The sequence below is a fragment of the Protopterus annectens genome, chromosome 8.part0, assembly GCF_019279795.1.
Source record: "Protopterus annectens isolate FY-2018-M chromosome 8.part0, PAN1.0, whole genome shotgun sequence".
Classification (NCBI taxonomy): domain Eukaryota; kingdom Metazoa; phylum Chordata; order Ceratodontiformes; family Protopteridae; genus Protopterus; species Protopterus annectens.
The window spans coordinates 952586420-952605527 of NC_056741.1; the positions used below are offsets into that span (position 1 = coordinate 952586420).

General features: G+C 35.6%; 1 protein-coding gene across 1 annotated transcript in view; it reads left to right on the forward strand.

The window, feature by feature from the left end:
- The window catches only part of FAM187B (family with sequence similarity 187 member B), a 288809-nt gene extending 270231 nt beyond the window's left edge, over positions 1–18578 (forward strand). The window contains exon 3 of the mRNA XM_044079332.1: positions 18193–18578. Within this exon, the coding sequence (XP_043935267.1) occupies positions 18193–18578 (386 nt within the window). The remainder of the gene's footprint in view (positions 1–18192) is intronic.
- Positions 18579–19108: the final 530 nt, after the last annotated feature.

The window sequence follows — 19108 nt, forward strand, 5'->3', positions numbered from 1 at the left end:
ACACTATTAAGATGCTTTATAACAATGCCTCTACTTCCCTGTATATAAATAAAACTTTATCACGCCCTATTAAAATTACCAATGGCACTAGGCAGGGCCCACTCTCACCTTATCTTTTCAATTTATATCTGGAACCTTTCCTTCTCTGGGTTAAACAAAACACTTATCACCATATCCCAAAAGTCTCCAACATTGATATAAATTATTCTGCATTTGCAGATGACCTAAACATCTATTTTGAGCTTCCCAACACCGATCTTCATAAAATCTGAAATTCTATTAATCTTTTTGCTGAGGCTGCTAATTATAAATTAAACCCTGCAAAATCATCTATTTTTTCCATTAAACCCTGCAAATCATTTAGAATATTACTTCCCCCTGCCTGACATTCCTCTTAAATATACACTCAAATACCTAGGAATAAATTCCACGCACCCTCACCAATAACTAATAAATGCAAACCTATATAGAGTCTGGGATCAGATCAATAATGACCTAACTATATGGAAAAACATCAATCTTTCTTTGCTATCAAAATATGCTATCATTAAAATGAATATTTTGCCTAGAATCCTTTTTCATCTTAACTCCATCTTCTTAAATGTTCCGAAAGTTTTTTTCAGAAAAATGGAAACCACAATCTCAAAGTTTTTATGTTTCCCTAAATCAACCAGAATATCATATAGGAAACTAATTACCCCAAAGACCAAATGTGATTTAAGTCTCCCAGACTTTAATTTATATTACCACATCATTAATGCTAGCCGTCTAATTCAAATAGCCTGCTATCATCCCTCTGCTGAATTTTGGTACCCAACCTGGATCAAACTCTGGTGCAACTATATATATTCATTAACATTTAATCCATATGCTGTCCCTTTTCTAGCACCTGATGGTGACTACAAGTTCAAGATCTTGCATACACTAAAGAACAAAATTTGCATCTTTCAAACTCTGATGACCTCCTTAAATTTACACAATACTATTCCCATTCTCCAACCTATTCACCTAAACCCTAACTTAAAAATCAATAATAAAATGATCGATCTAACAAACTTCCCTATTATTAAGAAAGCCATAGTTTGGCAGTTTTATGACTCTAAAAATGTCGCCAAGGTCAAAACCTTATTTGGTGCTCCTAACAAATATGATCCTATCTTAAGACAAATTAGCTCATTTATAAAACAAAAATTCTCTTGATATAGAGTGAAGGAGCAAGACATTACAGTATCACAATCTATTATTAAATCACTTTCCCTATAGAACAAAATGATTTTGAATACCTATAAACTTGTGTCAAGCATTAAATATACTCATTCACTTCTATTTTCCAAATATTGGGACAGCATACAAGGAGAAATCTCTACGGAGTCTAAGTGCGAAGCAATCAATAATACCCTGAATCTAACCCCCTTCAAAAACCTAATTTACACTCAACTTATGATAAACAACAATTCCTACTATATCCCAGCAGTCTTACTGAAATTCGTATACAATAAAAACCTAGCCTGTCCATTCTGTTCCCTCCCACATGTAGATATACTTCACATCTTTTGGAGCTGTAAGAATATTTACAAACTTTGGTATTCTCTCAGAAAGCAGTTAGAAAAAATGGGATACGAAAAAACCACAGTTTCATGGCAAACCATGATTCTAAATATAATTCCTAAATCTCTTAAGGGTATCCATCACCACATCTGTGTTACGGCCTGCGCTCTTCTCAAATATTTTATAGCCAAGAATTGGGTCAATCCCTCAACAATAGCTTGGGAAAACTTTACATCAATGGCAACCAAATATATATCTGCACATAAGCTATGCAATAATAACAAAAAGAAAAAATAATATTTTCAGAATTACTGGTGTAGCCTTTTTGACCTAAACCAAACTAAATAATCTTCCAAAATGTGGGTCACTATAGTATATTACATTCCTGGAAATCCTCCATCGGTATCATATCTGGCCCTATAATCATTATACATTGTTATCATCACACTGTAACTTTTGATTTTACAAAGTATTTTGTTATATTATTTTGTTGACCTCTGGCATCCATGGTGTAAATACTTTGTAAATATGTTATAAATAGTTATACATGGTGTAAATAGTTGGTTTATATGGATATACCCTCCTTACCACTTTTCTTTCTTCTTAAGACAGTCATATACTCCTTCTTCCAAGCCATTTTCCTTTTGTATCTCTAGACTTTGATTGTAGTAGGTTATTGGGGGTCTTTACTGCTTATATTATTCTCTAAGATGTAAGTTTCTATGTAAGATAACTGCTGTTTTATAAATGCATAGTTTTTGTACTAACTGTTATATATATATACCTATACTTTACTGCTTCCTGTAATGACTTACAGTTTTTCCTTTGTATGTTTGAAAAGTTTGTAAAATTCAATAAAAATATATTTGAAAAAAAAAAAAAAAAGAAATGGTCACCAGAGATGTGCAACAGTAGGGGGAGGCCTAAGGGACCTTTTTGCATAATGAGTGAAATTCAGACTTGATCAGGTAACCAGGAAGTGCAAACATTTTGTTATTGCTCTATCAATAAAAGCATAGCTCATAAGCCTGTACCTTTGGAAGAAGCAAAATGCTACAACGGCAAGTAATTGAGAGATGTTAAAAGAGAATAATGTAGCAGAATGCAGTCCGAAGTAAAAATCAAAAGTATTTTTTTTTAGTAAAATAAAACAAAATATCTTTCGGAGGATGAAATGAAATCACCGATGTTTTCAATTAAACAATAAAAATAAATATTTTTTTTAATTAATGATTTTGCAGTGACTCATAACAAATTTGAAATAATGATTGATACAGAGCCAGCAATATCAATTATATCTGAGGTGCAGTCAGTGCTTCTGAAAAAAAATATATACTGCCAGCCACAGTGGTTAAGGTTAGAGCATAGAGTGGAGGCAGAGTTTGACAGTAATGAGCCAAATTATGGCTACAGTCTGATATGAGAAGAAAAAAGAGCAGCTGGCATTAGTAATGATAAAAGGAGAAAAACAAGCTTTGTGTGGGAAGAACTGATTACAGAAGCTTGTGTTATAATGGGGACGGATAAAGTTTGTGAGTCAGTGTGTGACAGATGAGTTAAAGTGTATTGAAGAAGTGATGGAAATGCATGTAGAAGTGTTTAGACAGGAACTAAACAAGCTCTTATGTTGGTGAAGCTGAATATTTTGCCAAGGTTCTGTTAATTTCTGCTTCAGCCAGTTGTGATAAGTGATAGTTCACAAGGATAAGGAAGGTTAGAAAATAAAATATTAGAAATCTGTAAAGCATATTAAATTGTCTGCCTCTATTGGTCAAATGATAAAGAGATACGATTCTGTTTTTGTGTAGGGTGCTTTCAAGTTAAATGCAAGTTAAACTGTTACTGTAGAAATATCTGTTAACTAGAGAGCAAAAGTTAATTTCCACGGGAATTGATAGAACTATGTTTGCAAAAACTGATTTAGCACCTGCTATCAGCAAATGATGCTTGATAATGATTCATAGAGTTATGAATGATACATAAGGACTGATACACAGACCATTTTATTATTTCCAAAGAGTGTGCAACAAATAATTATACAGCTCACTTTATAGTGGGGTGCACTCACCTGTACCCCTTGCTGTGGGACATCTTTGCTGTAGTTTCTAAATAAAAAACACCCAATATCATATCAACTCAGAGAAATAAAATATTGTTAGCTTTTTCTCTGAATTATCAAGAACACAGGGGTAGCACCTTCAAGGATTTGAGGTTTGGGGTAGAGCTCTCACATTAGGGAGCGCAGAAAATCACCTTTAAACTAATAGTTCTATGTTTATTGCTGCAGTGATTAAATGGGGAGCAGGATAGACAGGCTGGGAAAATGGGCTGTGGGAAAATGGGTACAAAACCTCCAAATCAAAGTAGTTCTGACAATGTGAATTGCAAAAAGTAACAAAGGAATTCTATCAAATATTTTCATGTATTAATTAAATGATTCTGGATAACTTTTCCTGAATGTACTTATGTGCTGAAGTACACCATCATGTTCTAGTCTGAATTCTCTTGCATTTATTACTGTCATATTAAATCAAGAACCAAGTTTGTTGGAAACTTTATAAGCTGATTCTTGGGAAGTATACTTTATGCAGTGTAAGTATTGTTTCAAATGTCAGATATTTTCTGTCACCTTACATGCTTCAGTCTTTGTTATTATTATTTCTAATGATGACATATTGTGTTTTACGTTGCGTGTTTTTTCCTGTGAATAATGTTTTTTCCTTCTTTTGGTATATGATGCAGTAAGTCAGGTTAAATTTGTAGTAAAATAAAGCACACGTCATCAGTGATTTAAGGAATATAAAACAGACAGGACAGAAATGAACATTATAATAGTTATAATTACTTTAAGAAAGCTGTAAGTATTTTTTAATGACAATAGTTACAAAAAAAAAAAAAAGTATACCAGAGTACAACAACTTGTTTGATCAATAAGATTAATGGGTCTGTTATTAAAAAAAAATAACCAAACATTGACATTGAATTTTCTATATGTCCAGTTTCCTGCACTGCTACAGTACATTTGTGGTGTTTATACAGTAAGAGGTTCTCCCGTTCGATTCTCGGCTGGTGTGCGGGAAGTGCCTTCTATGTGGATTCTGCATGTCCTCCCTGCGGTCGAGTGGCGTTCCGAAAGACATGCATGAATGGGCGTGCCTTCGTTGAAGGTTGGGTGTCGAGCTGGCAACTCGGCACTGTAAAAACCTACTGCCAATCATTAGTGGACTGACGTTCCGCTGTGGCGACCCCTAACCGGGAAAAGCCAAAAGACAAACAACAACAATAACAACAACAACAACACAGAAAGACTTGTTTGTGTATGAGAAGCCTGAATTTGAATCAAGCTTGGACCCTCTAATTTATAAAGTTTAATTGAATATTTGTTGAAAGATTTCAATTGTGTACTATATGGTTTGATTTAATTAGTCACAGCTTAATATAATGAAAACAGAGTTGCTAAGACTGCAAGAGAGTAATTCTGACGTTTGAAATTAAAACAAAAATGAAAATATGTGTTTGGCTAACCACAGACTGGGCATGTGTTTTCAGATGAGACGGTAACAGTATTCATGATGCTTTCCATCTCACTGTGTGAAAAGAGTGTAAACATTGCTTGGCTTATTGAACTCGTATAGGACGCACATGCTTAACCAGAGTACAGTACTGACACCTTTCTACAGGTAGCTGAAGAAACCAATTCCACAGCAATGGTAACATCAGAAATAATATGCATTGAAGAAGTAAAGAGCTATCATGATGGAATGTTGACATATAATGTCATAGATCTGCTGATTGTGTTAGCATCTGCTACATTTGCTTATGGTACTGGAGCTGAAATGTTATATTCTTAGGTGAAGAAATACTTATTACATAGGCTTCTATAAAGGGACACCTGGGTATGATTGCACCAGTAAAACATGAAATGAGAGTAGTTTTTAATTTCTATTGACTACTGTGCTTTGCTGAAACTTTTCTATTGAAATCAGAGGTAAGGAAGTTTCTTACCCCAAGACTCTATGATCTGACAGTATAGTTAGAAAAGTGAGGTATGGAGGTGTAGGAGTGTTTTGCATCTCTGAAATACTGCTTAGCTTCTCTGTTTGTATTAAAGTCAATGTGTGTTGATAACTTAATTGATTCACCCCTTTCGTAGGGCAGTGTCTCTCTGTACATTGTTCTGCTACAATATCCATTTAGAACCCTCTCCTCAGTTGCAAAGTCAAAAAGGAAGCCCTAAATTTACTTTTTGGAATAAATCAAGTCCATCATTACCTGTTGGGTCGATAGTCCAAGTTAGTTACAGATCGTAAGCCACCATGGTTGCAACATGTATCCAGAGATAGTACATCTACTTATTGGTTAAAATTTTCTAGACTGGGCTTAGAATTTCAAAAGTATGTGTCAATGCAAGTGGCCTACTTCTCAAGAATTCCATTACTAGAAATTACTGATAAAGTAACAGAAGGTATGATACAGTAAATAAATGCTCTTATTGAAGATCATTTTCCAGAAATTACAACAAAAAGCAAGAAATGACCAGGAACTGTTGAGAATAATAGACTATGTGATGGAATGTTGGCAGGAAGATAGTTCAGGAGGTAAAAGCCATGATCTATAGAGATCCAGAGTTATAACTCCAGAAAAGTTGAGGTAAGCAGTACTGGAAAAAAATGCACACTGGATAGCCTGTTAAACCATGGCATGAATGAGACTAAGTATATAAGCAGCGAATGTATACTGCATCACATGGAACAGAAGATGCCTAAACAGGCATTAATGCAGTCATGGAAATTTTCAGGTTGATGCAAGAAAAGGCTACATATTCATTTTGCAGGACCATACATAAACAGCGTGTTCATCATTCTGGTGGATGCAGGTATGAATTGGTTAGAAATGTTTCACATTAATGAGATTATGCTTTAAACTACAGTAAGTGTAATGAGAATACTATTTGCTGTTTGTATATTAGCACAACATATACTTAAAGGCAATGGGCCAGATTCCAAAAGCCCTGTTCTCAGAGTGAGGTTAGTCTGGTGTGAGGCCTATCAATAACCAGGCTTACACAGGGGTCCAGATTCCAACAGGCCTGTTCTCAGTGTAAATGATTTAATCCATGTAAGGCCTATCTTTAATGAGGTTTACACAGGGGGCCAGATTCCATAAGGCCTGTTCAAAGTGTAAGTGACTTAATCCTGTGTAAGGCCTGGCTATAACTTGACTTACACAGGAGGCCACATTCCCAAAGGCCTGCTCTCCACATGAGTAACTTAATCTGGTGTAAGGCCTATTTATAATCAGACTTCCACAGGGGTCCAGATTCCAAAAGGCCTATTGTCAGTGTAAGTGACTTACTCCAGTGAACACACCAGAGTAAGCCACTTCCACTAACAACAGGTATTTTGTATTTGGGCACACAGACATTCATTTCATATTAGGGAATGTTTTTTATTATTTTAAATAAAATGGAATAATCTGTTCTACTATTAGGTCTGTTGAATAGTCCACTAACTAGTTAATAAAAACAAAATAAATAAATTGTATCATGGGCATCATGTAACCAATAGTTTAGCAGAAAGCTATGTTCAGACTTTTAAAGCAGGTATGAAGAAATTGTAAAATACTGTTTTGGCTGTGGAAGATAAAGGATCATATTCCTGTTCAATGTGGGATCATTGTTTAATGCACAACTGGACTGAGGTCACCATAATTATTTCTGGGCAGAAGCATCCAAACAAGACTTTATCTGATAAAACTGAATTTTGAAGTTGCTTTGGACAGTAACCGTACCTACTGAAACATCAGACTGGTAAGCATGCAAACAAAAAGGTCACGCCAAGAATTAGATTCAGTGCATCTCCAATACACAAGATAGGGAAATCCTAAGTAGATCTCAGGTGTGATTATTAAACAGATGGATTTGGTCTGATATCATGGTAAAGAAACAGACACAGGAATTACTGAAGGCATGGGTAATGTGCGAATCATACAGTAATATCCGGTTGGACAACAAATGTTTTCCAGTAAAAAGCAAAAGAAAAACAAATTCTGCGACATACCGATAGAAATTATTAACAATAACAAAGCTTTCAGGTCACAAACCCTTCATCAGTGTTAAAATCAGATAAAATGCAAGCTTATTTATACATCAAATCCTAATTACACAGCCAATAAAATACCTCACAGTCAATTAGTTAATTAAATGCTATTTTTTTAGTAAAAACAATATTGATATTATAAAAACTAATATATAAAAAACAATACTATTTTAAACTTCATTGTTTATATTTAAGTACTGGTTAAGTGAAATAGTATGATTTATACCAAGTAAAGAGTCAGCTTGAAGTTGTACTATCCATTTATATTCCTTCATTTCTAATTTGTTGTTCAAATCACCTCTCTCTAATATTTTTAGCAACTGTGTCTATCGCCCTGAAAGTAAAGGAATACATTGGCCGAGTCTCATTAATATGTTTTGCTAATGCATTAGTTAAAATATTTTCTCTTAATATCAGAATTATGTTCTAAAATTCTGTCTTTTAATTTCCTGGTTGACTTACCAACATAAAAACTGGGGCATGATTTACATATTGCAAGATAAACAGTATTATTTGAGCTACAAGTCGCAAAACATTTAAATGTATATTTTCTACCAGTTGTTGGATTTATAAAAGTTGGATCCCTATTAATAACACTATAACAACAGCAATTGTAGCATGGCAAGGTACCATTCTTATTAGATTACCTACCCGTATAATTAATATGCATATCTTTGTAACACAACTGCTGTTTAAGATTGGGACAGTTACGATATGTAAATTTCCATATATATCCAACTAGTTGTTTTAATTCAGGCATTGTTCTCAAGATGCCCCAGTTATCAGATATAATCTTCCTAACATCATTTCTACATCTATTATATGTAGTTATATAACTTATGGTGTTTTCATCTTGAGTATTATGCCTAACATTCACCTCTATAAGATTACCAAAATAGGGTTTAACTATAGAATCCCCCAGTAAAGTAACTTGTTGACTAGTATTAGATAGTAAATCAATATTATAACCTATATCAATAAACTAATGTTTTAAATCAACCATTTGTTGTGTGTACATATTAAAATCAGCATTTAGTGTCCTTGTGCACATCATTTGTCCCCTCACAACCCCAAATGTTTTCCAGCAGGATATTAATGTACGGATACCTCTGACTAAAAACAAGTTTGCCACTTCACAGTAGCACAATAAGCTTCCATGAAGCTCAGACAGAAAATAAAAGCAAATTGCCACCATTTGTTATGCTTAATAAATGTAGCTTTTCTGTTTAGTGAGTGTAAAAAAATGAAATGAAATAAAAAAGTAATACTTGTGCTACGGTATATATGTGTGAATGCGTCTGTGTGTGCATGTGAGAAAGAGAGAGAGAAAGACATGAAGAGACACAACTCAACTTCTTTGCTAAAGAATTCAATGTAAAAAACAATGCTCTTCAGGAAGAGAGACAGAGCTCAACTCCCTTGTTCAGGAGTTCAGGATAAAGCCAATGATGGTGGTGATCGTTGGGGGGAGGGTGGAACGGGTGATGTTCTGTACAAAGTAGTCTTTCGGCTTTTCCCGGTTAGGGGTCGCCACAGCGGAACTCCGGTCCACTAAATAATTGGCAGTAGATTTTTACGTGCTGGCTTGCCTGGCCTAACGCACAACCTTCAACGAAGGAACGCCCATTCACGCATGTCGACACACAGAAGATGCTCCAACTGAGAATCGAACGTGCAATGTCTAACTGTGAAGCGACAATGCTACCGCAGCACCACCACCGCAGTGTGTTCTGTACAAAGTAGTGTGAAGCTTTAATGCCTGCCTTCACTGACTCCCAGTACTCTGATTCACCTAAGAGACAGATCAAAGTTAGGGACAGTTGAGAGGCATGGGGGTGGGGTGCATTATATTGTATGATTTTTTTTTATTCATTTAATCACAATGAGACATCTAACGTACTCTGTCAAGAAACTAGCAGTAATTGCTGTAGACATGTGTGTGTGTGTGTGTGTGTGTGTGTGTGTGTGTGTGTGTGTGTGTGTGTGTGTGTGTGTGTGTGTGTGTGTGTGTGTGTGTGTGTGTGTGTGTGTGTGTGTGTGTGTGTGTGTGTGTGTCTCTATGTGTGAGGTTTTCGACATTAAATACTAATTATATTTTGGATGTAATATACTTCCTCTAACATCAATTACATATGCTAGAGCAGGTTTGAAACATTAGGCTGAGGAACTATTTTAAATAATAATAATAAAAATATATATATATATATATATATATATATATATATATATAAATGTACAGATTGCCCATTATCTATGTGCAATAATAAGTGTGGGCATTATAGAGGAAATAATGGTCCTTCCAGGGGTAGAGAGGCACAAAGACACCTCTGAGAGGTCCTTTATTTCCTGAATAACGCCCACCCTTACTGGGCATTATTGTTTGCATAATGATCAGCTGACAACCAAAGTAGATAGTAGTCTTCACTGTCCAGATGAAGTGAGTCCAAGTAAAGAAACAATGAATTGCAATGCTGAACCTTTATAGAGCGATGAAAGTGAACTGGGTATTTCATAAAAGTCCACAAGGCTAACTTTTGAATCTGATGTTTCTAAAACACTTGGATTAATATCAGAACTTAGAAATCCATAAACGTTTAGAAGGCTCCTCCTGCACTGGACTTTCTGATGTATAGTTTTCACTTTATGAATTCATAGTTAAAAACAAATAAACATTTATCTTCCTCAAGTCTAAGGATTCATAAATAATATCCATTTTGCTGGAACAGAATGGAGTTTCATATTTTGAAACAGAAAGAGATCTGAGGCATACTGAGCTTCTTATAAGGATGTTGGCAAAAAGTGACATTTTGAAAAATCTAGGTTGCAGTATAATGTGTATACACAATAATTCAGTATTCAGTTAATAAAAGGTGTCTAAAAATATAGTTGTTCTCTTGTGTTCTGCCTCAATATAGCACAGGCCTGTGTTCCTGAAAACCACCTGAATCTGCCACTGCAGATAGGCCAGAGTAAAGAATTTCAGGTGTGGTGTGACTCCTTAAAGCACATGTATTATTCCACGTAATAGCAGCTACACCAAAATCTAAACAATAGAGCTTTGACTGGTTTCTGAGCACCTTTATTCCTAAAAATATGACAACATAGTATTTGCCTGATATATTTATCCTCCAGTAAGATCTGACCTATTGACACTTACCCCACTGAAATGCTATATCACTTACCTGATCATAAAAGCTAATCTTAGTATACTTTAATATAAATCTAAAGGCCAGACATTGAAAAAAAAAAATTAACCCTAAAAACATACAACTTGACACAGTTGGCTGTCGATTCATCTGGAAATAATTTCTAAACAGGAAATCACTTCTCAACTGTCCCTATTTTGTAGAGACACCCCTGATATTTCTCAAAGTGTTGTTCCATTCCTCCTAAAATTGGAAATCATTTTGAGAATTTCTAGTATAATAGTGTCAATATTTAAAATGAGTCCCTAATTTAGGCCTTTTCTTACTTATTTTTTAGTTTGTTCCAAATTCTGTTGGTAAAAGTTGAGAGGCAATTCTCCCGCAATAAAATTGACAAAATATACTCCATTGTATTATATCCAGGTACTTCAAGTTACCATTCTGTTATTACCGTTCAAATTATGTTTTAAAATTAATAAAACTTCCTCCTTCTGTCACTTCAGGGTCTCAGACCCCATTACTGGAATATCATTTCAACACTGATTTGAAAAGAACTGGTTGATCAGCTGTCTTGAACACAGATAATGACGTGTCTATATTATAACATCAAAGTCTAAAAACATTGAATGTTATAATATCGTCCCCATTTAATCGAAACACCAAAAAACCGAACAGTCAGAATAGCGAATTTTTTCCCAAGGAAAAAATTAGCTGTTCCGACAAACATACACACAACTCAAGCACACCAAAATAAATAATCCAGACGCATACACTTCACGAAACTCTACACTAAACCAGACTTACACCGCTAGCTACCCACTTACCTTAACCCAACCCTAACCCTAAGGTCCCTAACTGTCGCACACTCACCTTACCCGCTCCCTAACCCTAACTCACCTACCCCACCCTAACCCTCACGTCCACACAATCGCATATTTATCTGACCCGCGCTCTAACCCTAACTCACTTAACACGCCCCTAACCCTAAAGTCTGTCACTACCACACACTCACCTCACCCGCGCCCTAACCCTAAAGTCCCTAACTACCGCACACTCACCTTAACCCAGTCTGTTCGCTCACTTACCTTAACCCAGTCCGTAACCATCGCACCACACTTACCTGAACCCAATCCGTAACCTCTGTTTGCTCACTTCCCTAAACCCGGTCCGTAACCATCGCACCATACTGCTGTAAATAGCGAAGCCACGAACCACCAAAATCTTACCCTAGGTAAAATTTTGATGTTCCGAGGCTTTGCTATTCTCAGCTTTCACACTAAAGGGTTCGATGTTATAACATTCAAAGTTTTTGAACTTCGATGTTATAATATAGACCCGATAATGACAATATGGTCTTAGATAATATCTGTAAAATAATTTTCTCTTGCTTAGCTACTGCTTCCCCATATCATAAAAAAAAAAAATCACAGGTGTGGTGAACAGTCATGATTAACAGCAATACTTGAGTCCTTAATCAAACTATGAATCACAAAATGTTTCATATGCAAACAAACAAAAAATAACATAGATTATGTTAAACATACTGCAAAGCAGTGGTGCAGCGGTAGCATTGTTGCCTCACAGCAAGAGGTTCTCCGGTTCAATTCTCAGCTGGGGAACCTTCTGCGTGGAGTCTGCATGTCCTCCCTGCATTCATGTGGGTTTCCTCCCACATTACAAATACATGTGTCCGGAGCGTTTTCTCTCTGGGCCTCCTCTATAAATTGTCTTTATTCCAAGTCGGACTTTCCAGGTAAATAAATGTTAAATTAAAAAACCTACATAAAAAGACATAAATAGAAAAATTTAACATTTTTTGTCATTCTAGACAGTTCTGGAAACATGTAAATGCACTGACTGTTAACTACAAACAAAAGTAAACTACAGCTAGACAGAAGCATTCTCGATCTATTTTAAATCATTACTGTGTACTACATTGAGATTCAATATATTATGAAAATGTCAAACAGACCAAGACCATGTGAACACATCACAATGAGTACAAAGAGTAAACCATTGTTTTTGCAAGGGTGCAATCCCCCTGCACCCCAATACCCCATGACGTTAAATATATTAACTCCCAGATCACACAGAATGGGACGAAATCCCTTACTCCAGTATTTTCTTATTGCAGCATTTGGCAAAACATAGTACACTTCGTGTCTTAGTTGTATAATTAATGACACACAACTACTCTTTGCCATTCACCTACATTGATACACACCAGTGATATGAACACATTGCTTTAGCATACTCCAGTGAAATGAGACAATAGTACAAACTGATAAATTGCATAACAAGTGAACAGGTCTTGCAGTTCCAAAGTTAATCATGTGTCTTTTTATCAGGATGCAGGATATCAGAGAGAGAACATTACAGATTTAGGCTGTCAACATTTTTGTACATTATTGCTTGGTATGTTGGAGGTGGCTGTACTTGACTTTTGGGTTGTGCTAGCTAGAGGGGAAGGAAAGGGTGAGATTTATGTTTGTTTTATACCTTTTTTCTTGAGTTTGTGTAATTGGAGTTAGTAAATTTTCATATTTAGAGTGTGAGGGTAGAGTCCCTATATTAAGAGGTTTAGGGGCTTGCTTCCACTGTAAATGTATTTGCTTCATACTGTATGGTAACATTTTTCAGGTAATCATTTTAAAGGACAATCAATGTCTGCATTAGATATTTTGCTTATGATTATTCCTTTCTTGGCTGTCTAAGCTGCAATTAATCAAAGCAAATCTCAGTTAGATATAATCCATAAACTAGATTTTACTATAACTGGCAGCTACTTTAGTGCAATAGTTTCATAAATACCCATTAAGTAAACGACCAACATTTAAACATAGCATATTCAAATTATGTTTGAAGAGAGTAAGAGAGGTACTTTGCTTTATGCAGAGAGCAAGATGGTTCCATAGAAGTGGGATTCTCTCTAATACATACCTATCCATCCATCATGTTGTATTTATGTTGCAGAAGATACTGAGATCCCTCGCGTGGATGTTTTTACCACCACTACATACATACATACATACATACATACATATATACAACATACAAATATTTCAGGCATGGGTATTAATGCCCTTCTAGCCTGCCAATATATCAAAACAATTGTTCCCATAAGTATCTTGGCTGTTCTTAAAAATAGCTGAACTAGTGCTTGCTTTAATGTAGTTTGGTAGTCTGTTCCATGAATCAGCTGCTATCTCAGAGAACCAATTAGTACACTTCTCATTCCTGTAGAATCGTTTACATGGGTTCTCTGATGATTCTGTACTAGTTTTGATAACCCCAAACATTCCGAGAGGTAGTTGCTTCTAAATACCATATATGCCCTGATATGATCCCCTCTTAAATATGTATATGAGACACTGTATAACTTCAGATATTTTTAGTCTTTCACAATAAATTAAATTTTCACATTCATGGATGCCCTTGGTATAGTTCTACCGTACATGTTCCAGTTTACTCATGCTTGTTTTCTTATAAGGTTTCCATAGTCTTACTCCATAGTAACGTTTGTGATTAATATAATTAACAAACAATGACTTCATCATTTCTGATTTCCTATATTGTATAAAGCTTTTTATGTACTCTATAGTTCTATAGCTATCATTAACCAATTGGTTGATATGATTAGAATAACTCAAAGCTGGATCTACCAATATACCCAGGTTCTTAAATTAATCTGCAGTTTTACTCATCGTGTGCTGTATTAAATATTCACCTTTCAATTTATGTCTCCCAAATCTTGTATGATTTGTTTTTGATGTATTTATCAGCATATTATTCTCTTGTGCCCAAATGGTCAAGTTACTCAAGTTATTTTGCAGACATGCCCTATCTGTAACACATGTAATCAGTTTACCCAGTTTCAAGTGATCTGCAAACAGGCTGTAGAACACCTCAGATGAAAACAATAGGTCTGAAAGATAAAATCTAAACATGTATTGGCCTAGGACAGAGCCCTGTGTGACACCCTGACTGTAACCAAGGATTTCACTTGTCCAGTTGTTGTATGATACTTGCCATGTTCTATTTGTAAGCCATGCAGCTATCTATCTTATCAGAGTTCATCAACACCTAGTTGTTTTAATTTATTGATCAATGTTTTGTATATAACCTTGTCAAATGCTGAAGTTAAATATATATAACTGTGAACTGCAGTGTGCAGTAACCGTGTACACGGTAACATAGTAACCATGCACAGCAGTGTGTAATGATTGTACACAGTAGTGTACAGTAAATGTGTGTACTGCACTGTACAGTAGCTGTGTGCACAGCAGCATATAGAAACTGTGCACTACAGTGTACAGTAGCTGTGTACATAGTGTATACTCTTTGTGTGCACAGTAGTATACAGAACTATGTACACCAGTATACATTAACTGTGTGCACATTACTGTAGAGTAATACTATATGCCCAGCAGTATACAGGAAGTGCATGCATAGCAGTGTACAATAGATGTGTGCACCATGCTTATGTCTGTAAAGACTTTATAAGCAGGGATTGTTCCTCAGAGAAGAGGACACACTTCTGTTTATAAACTGCATACAGTTCTACAAGGAGAACAGTGCATTGGGATTTCTTGTTGCTCTGCAGTCTGGGCAGAAAAAAAGTTCCATTATAGCAATTTTAATACCTTTGGTACCTTCATCTGCACTTGTAAAAAATGTATAGATAGGTTCCATTGGTCAACAGGGAGTTTAGTTGACATCTATTTATTCAACTATATTCGGTTGACTGTACAGTTGACAGGTATGCAAAATTGACAATCCCCAGGTACAGTAATAGGGGAATATTCCCTTTCCTTGAGGATTGAGTGATCTTGGAGTTAGAATATCAATATATATATATATATATATATATATATATGGTTCCCATTCAGAAGCCTGAAACATCATAAGCCTGAAAATCAAAATCCTGAAACCAAAAGCCTGAAAATTCAGAATCCTGAAAACTCAAAATCCTGAAAGCCCAAAATCCTGAAAGACCAAAATCCTGAAACTCAAAATCCTGAAAACACAAATAATGCTAATATGTCACTATAAAGACACTAATATCTACCAACTGACCCTGACCCTAACCCTAACCCTAAGGTCCGTCACTATATATACTCACCTGACCAGCCTAAACCTAACTCACTTAAACCGCCCTAACCCCAATATTTGTCACTATTGCATACATGCCTAACCTGCCCTAACCTAACTCACTTAAGCAGCCCTAAAATAAAACCAACCGCACACCACAGGGCTAACAATAGCAAAGCCACAATGACATCAGTATGTCTATTTTGTGTTTTCAGGATTTTGAGTTTCAGGATTTTGGTCTTTCAGGATTTTGGGCTTTCAGGATTTTGAGTTTTCAGGATTCTGAATTTTCAGGCTTTTGGTTTCAGGATTTTGATTTTCAGGCTTATGATGTTTCAGGCTTCTGAATGGGAACCATATATATATATATACACACACACATCTATGTATATATATATATATATATATATATATATATACACATTTATGTATATATATATATATATATATATATATATATATATATATATACACACACACACACACACACACACACACACACACACACACACACACACACACACACACACAGATATATATATATAAATCTGTGGTGGTGGTGCTGCGGTAGCGTTGTCGCCTCACAGTAAGATGCTGTCCAGTTTGATTCTCAGCTAGAGCATCTTCTGCGTGGAGACATGCATGAATGGGCATACCTTCGTTGAAGGTTGTGCATCAGGGCTGGCAACTCGGCATGTAAAAATCAACTGCCAATCATTAGATCATTAGTGGACTGGAGTTCTGCTGTGGCGACCCCTAACCGGGAAAAGCCGAAAGACACAACATATATATATATATATATATATATATATATATATATATATATATATATATATATATAAAATTGTTGGAGGGTGTGGGATGCAGGGGGCTTGCCCTCCTGCAAAAAACAGTGTTTTACAGTTGTATAAAATGAGGTTCTTCTACAGTGTATGCATACTAGGAAGTCAAGGTTTCTATATTTGATGCAGAGTGGTTTACCTTCAGGATGTTGACATTCATGTTAGTTGACTAACTGAAGGTAAATCATATATATATATATATATATATATATATATATATATATATATTCACACAAACATATACTCACACAAGCACACAAAGACACACATACATATTTCACCACGCGCAAACACACACACGTGCACACATACTTATTTCACAGTCTTCTGCTGGTGTATGTCTTACATATCATACACTATGGTATAGGTTATTGTGACTGAGCCAGATGGGGATAGCTGCTCATAGGTTTGGTGTCTTTCTGGGGTTTCACTCCTGATATGTCTTGTACATATACAGCTTGCATAGGCAACGACTATGTTATATTGTTTTACACTGTGGTGGTAAATCTATTAATCTCACGGGCATCCATAAGTGCTAAACATTGGCTGATGGACATTACTCATACCTGTGTCATACTCTACTCCCAAGGTGCACCAATGTCCATGAATCATACACTTTCTTTACAACCTACTGAAGGGGCTAGGGTCTGCTTTGGTGTGCAGTCATCTTTCATGTTAGTGAATCCTCCTTTTCAACAATAAATAGTTCAGTGTTCAGACTGAGTTTAAAAAAATCACATTTGGCAGCAGTGTCCGATATACTTTTTATTTTGCGTATTTTTATGTTTTTTTTTTAATTCATTTGTTAACCAGGCAAACCAACTAGGCACAACTTTTTTTCAGGGTGATCCAGAGCATTACTATCTAGCTAGTGACTTGTTCAGTCACACAAGAGACAATGGAGTCTAAATCAATCTCTGGATTGCCAAATGAAGCTCATTAGCAGCCCATAGCTTTAATATTATGTGTTACAGTGCCAAAGAAAATCATTAACAGCCAATGTGGCAGACAACAAATCAGAACCACAGCAGAATAAATATAATCAGAACAGAAGAGTCAGGAAACTAGATGCAAACAGTCCCCACAGGACAGACACAGACAGAAACACATTACATGTACAAATGCAAACAGAGAGGGTATGCAAGTGGAAACATCATGAGTGGAATGCAAGAGCCCGGACCTCTTCCTGTACAGTTCAGGACATTTTTCCTAACACTGGACTGAGGTTATTCCATTTCCCAAGAGCTTTACTTTTTTGTGAAATTTTATTGGCTTATTTATGAGGTGGTCTAAAAACTTTTAATGTTTACGGCAGAACGGATGTGAGGAAGATGTGATTTTTCCTTCTTAATTTATTTGCAAATTAAAAAGGTCAATACAAATAAAATACTTTCTCATTTTGCAACTATAGAGGAGAAAATACCTAAAAGATACAAAAAAAAGTTATTTTCCTTGTTTTGTGATCAGTTATTGTGCTTTTTTCTTTAATCAGCCCAGTCTACTGGAAAAAGGATTCCACTCCGTACACTTACCTAACGCTCTTTGAGGAGAATGGGACACGATCCCTGGATATCACTGACGGAGGCAGTACCCTCTTTGTTGTCATCATTGATGCTGCAGATGCAGGCGATTACATGTGTTATGTCAACAACAGACTCCGTGGGAGGTTCCATTTGGAACTGGGCAACAAACCACATGAGACTGAAGTTGATGTGGCTGACAACACAGATCATACAATTGAGAAGCTCCTCATTGTGCTGTGTGTAGTTATCTTCTTAGCGATTCTTTTATCAACTCTAAAAATATTTAAAAGATTTTTTAGATGCATACCAGTTAATGAGGAAACCCAATAAAGCAAAGCAGAATAATTACTTATTTGTTGATGATCTTTGCCATTTTTTGTGTCATGTGATTACTTAAATTATGTTTTCAATATTAAAGATAGCATTTAAAATAAAACACATGCTCATTTTATCATTTGTTTTCAGTTTCCTTTGCAATGAAATATGAGGAAAATACAGAAGGTGCACCTTTGGATAACAATGTAGTAATACTTTATGGGATGGGAGAACAGTGATTTAGTTTCAAGAAACTCCGCTAATGCAACATTTTTTAACTCATTCCTGCTGGTACAGCTCTTTGGACTGTGTACCTTTAACTCCCAGTGGGTGTGGCTTGACTCTTTAAAAAAGTTATTATTTCCTTACAGTTCTAACAAATGCTCATTGACAGAGGTCAAATATAAATACAATTGTGTTTGCCATCATGTATGCTTCAAGATAAAATATTCTGATACCTTGTATGTAGCATGGTTTTGGAATTATTAATGCAAATATGAACAAACAATATTTTGTGCCTGGAGGTGCAGTACACAGTAAGAGAT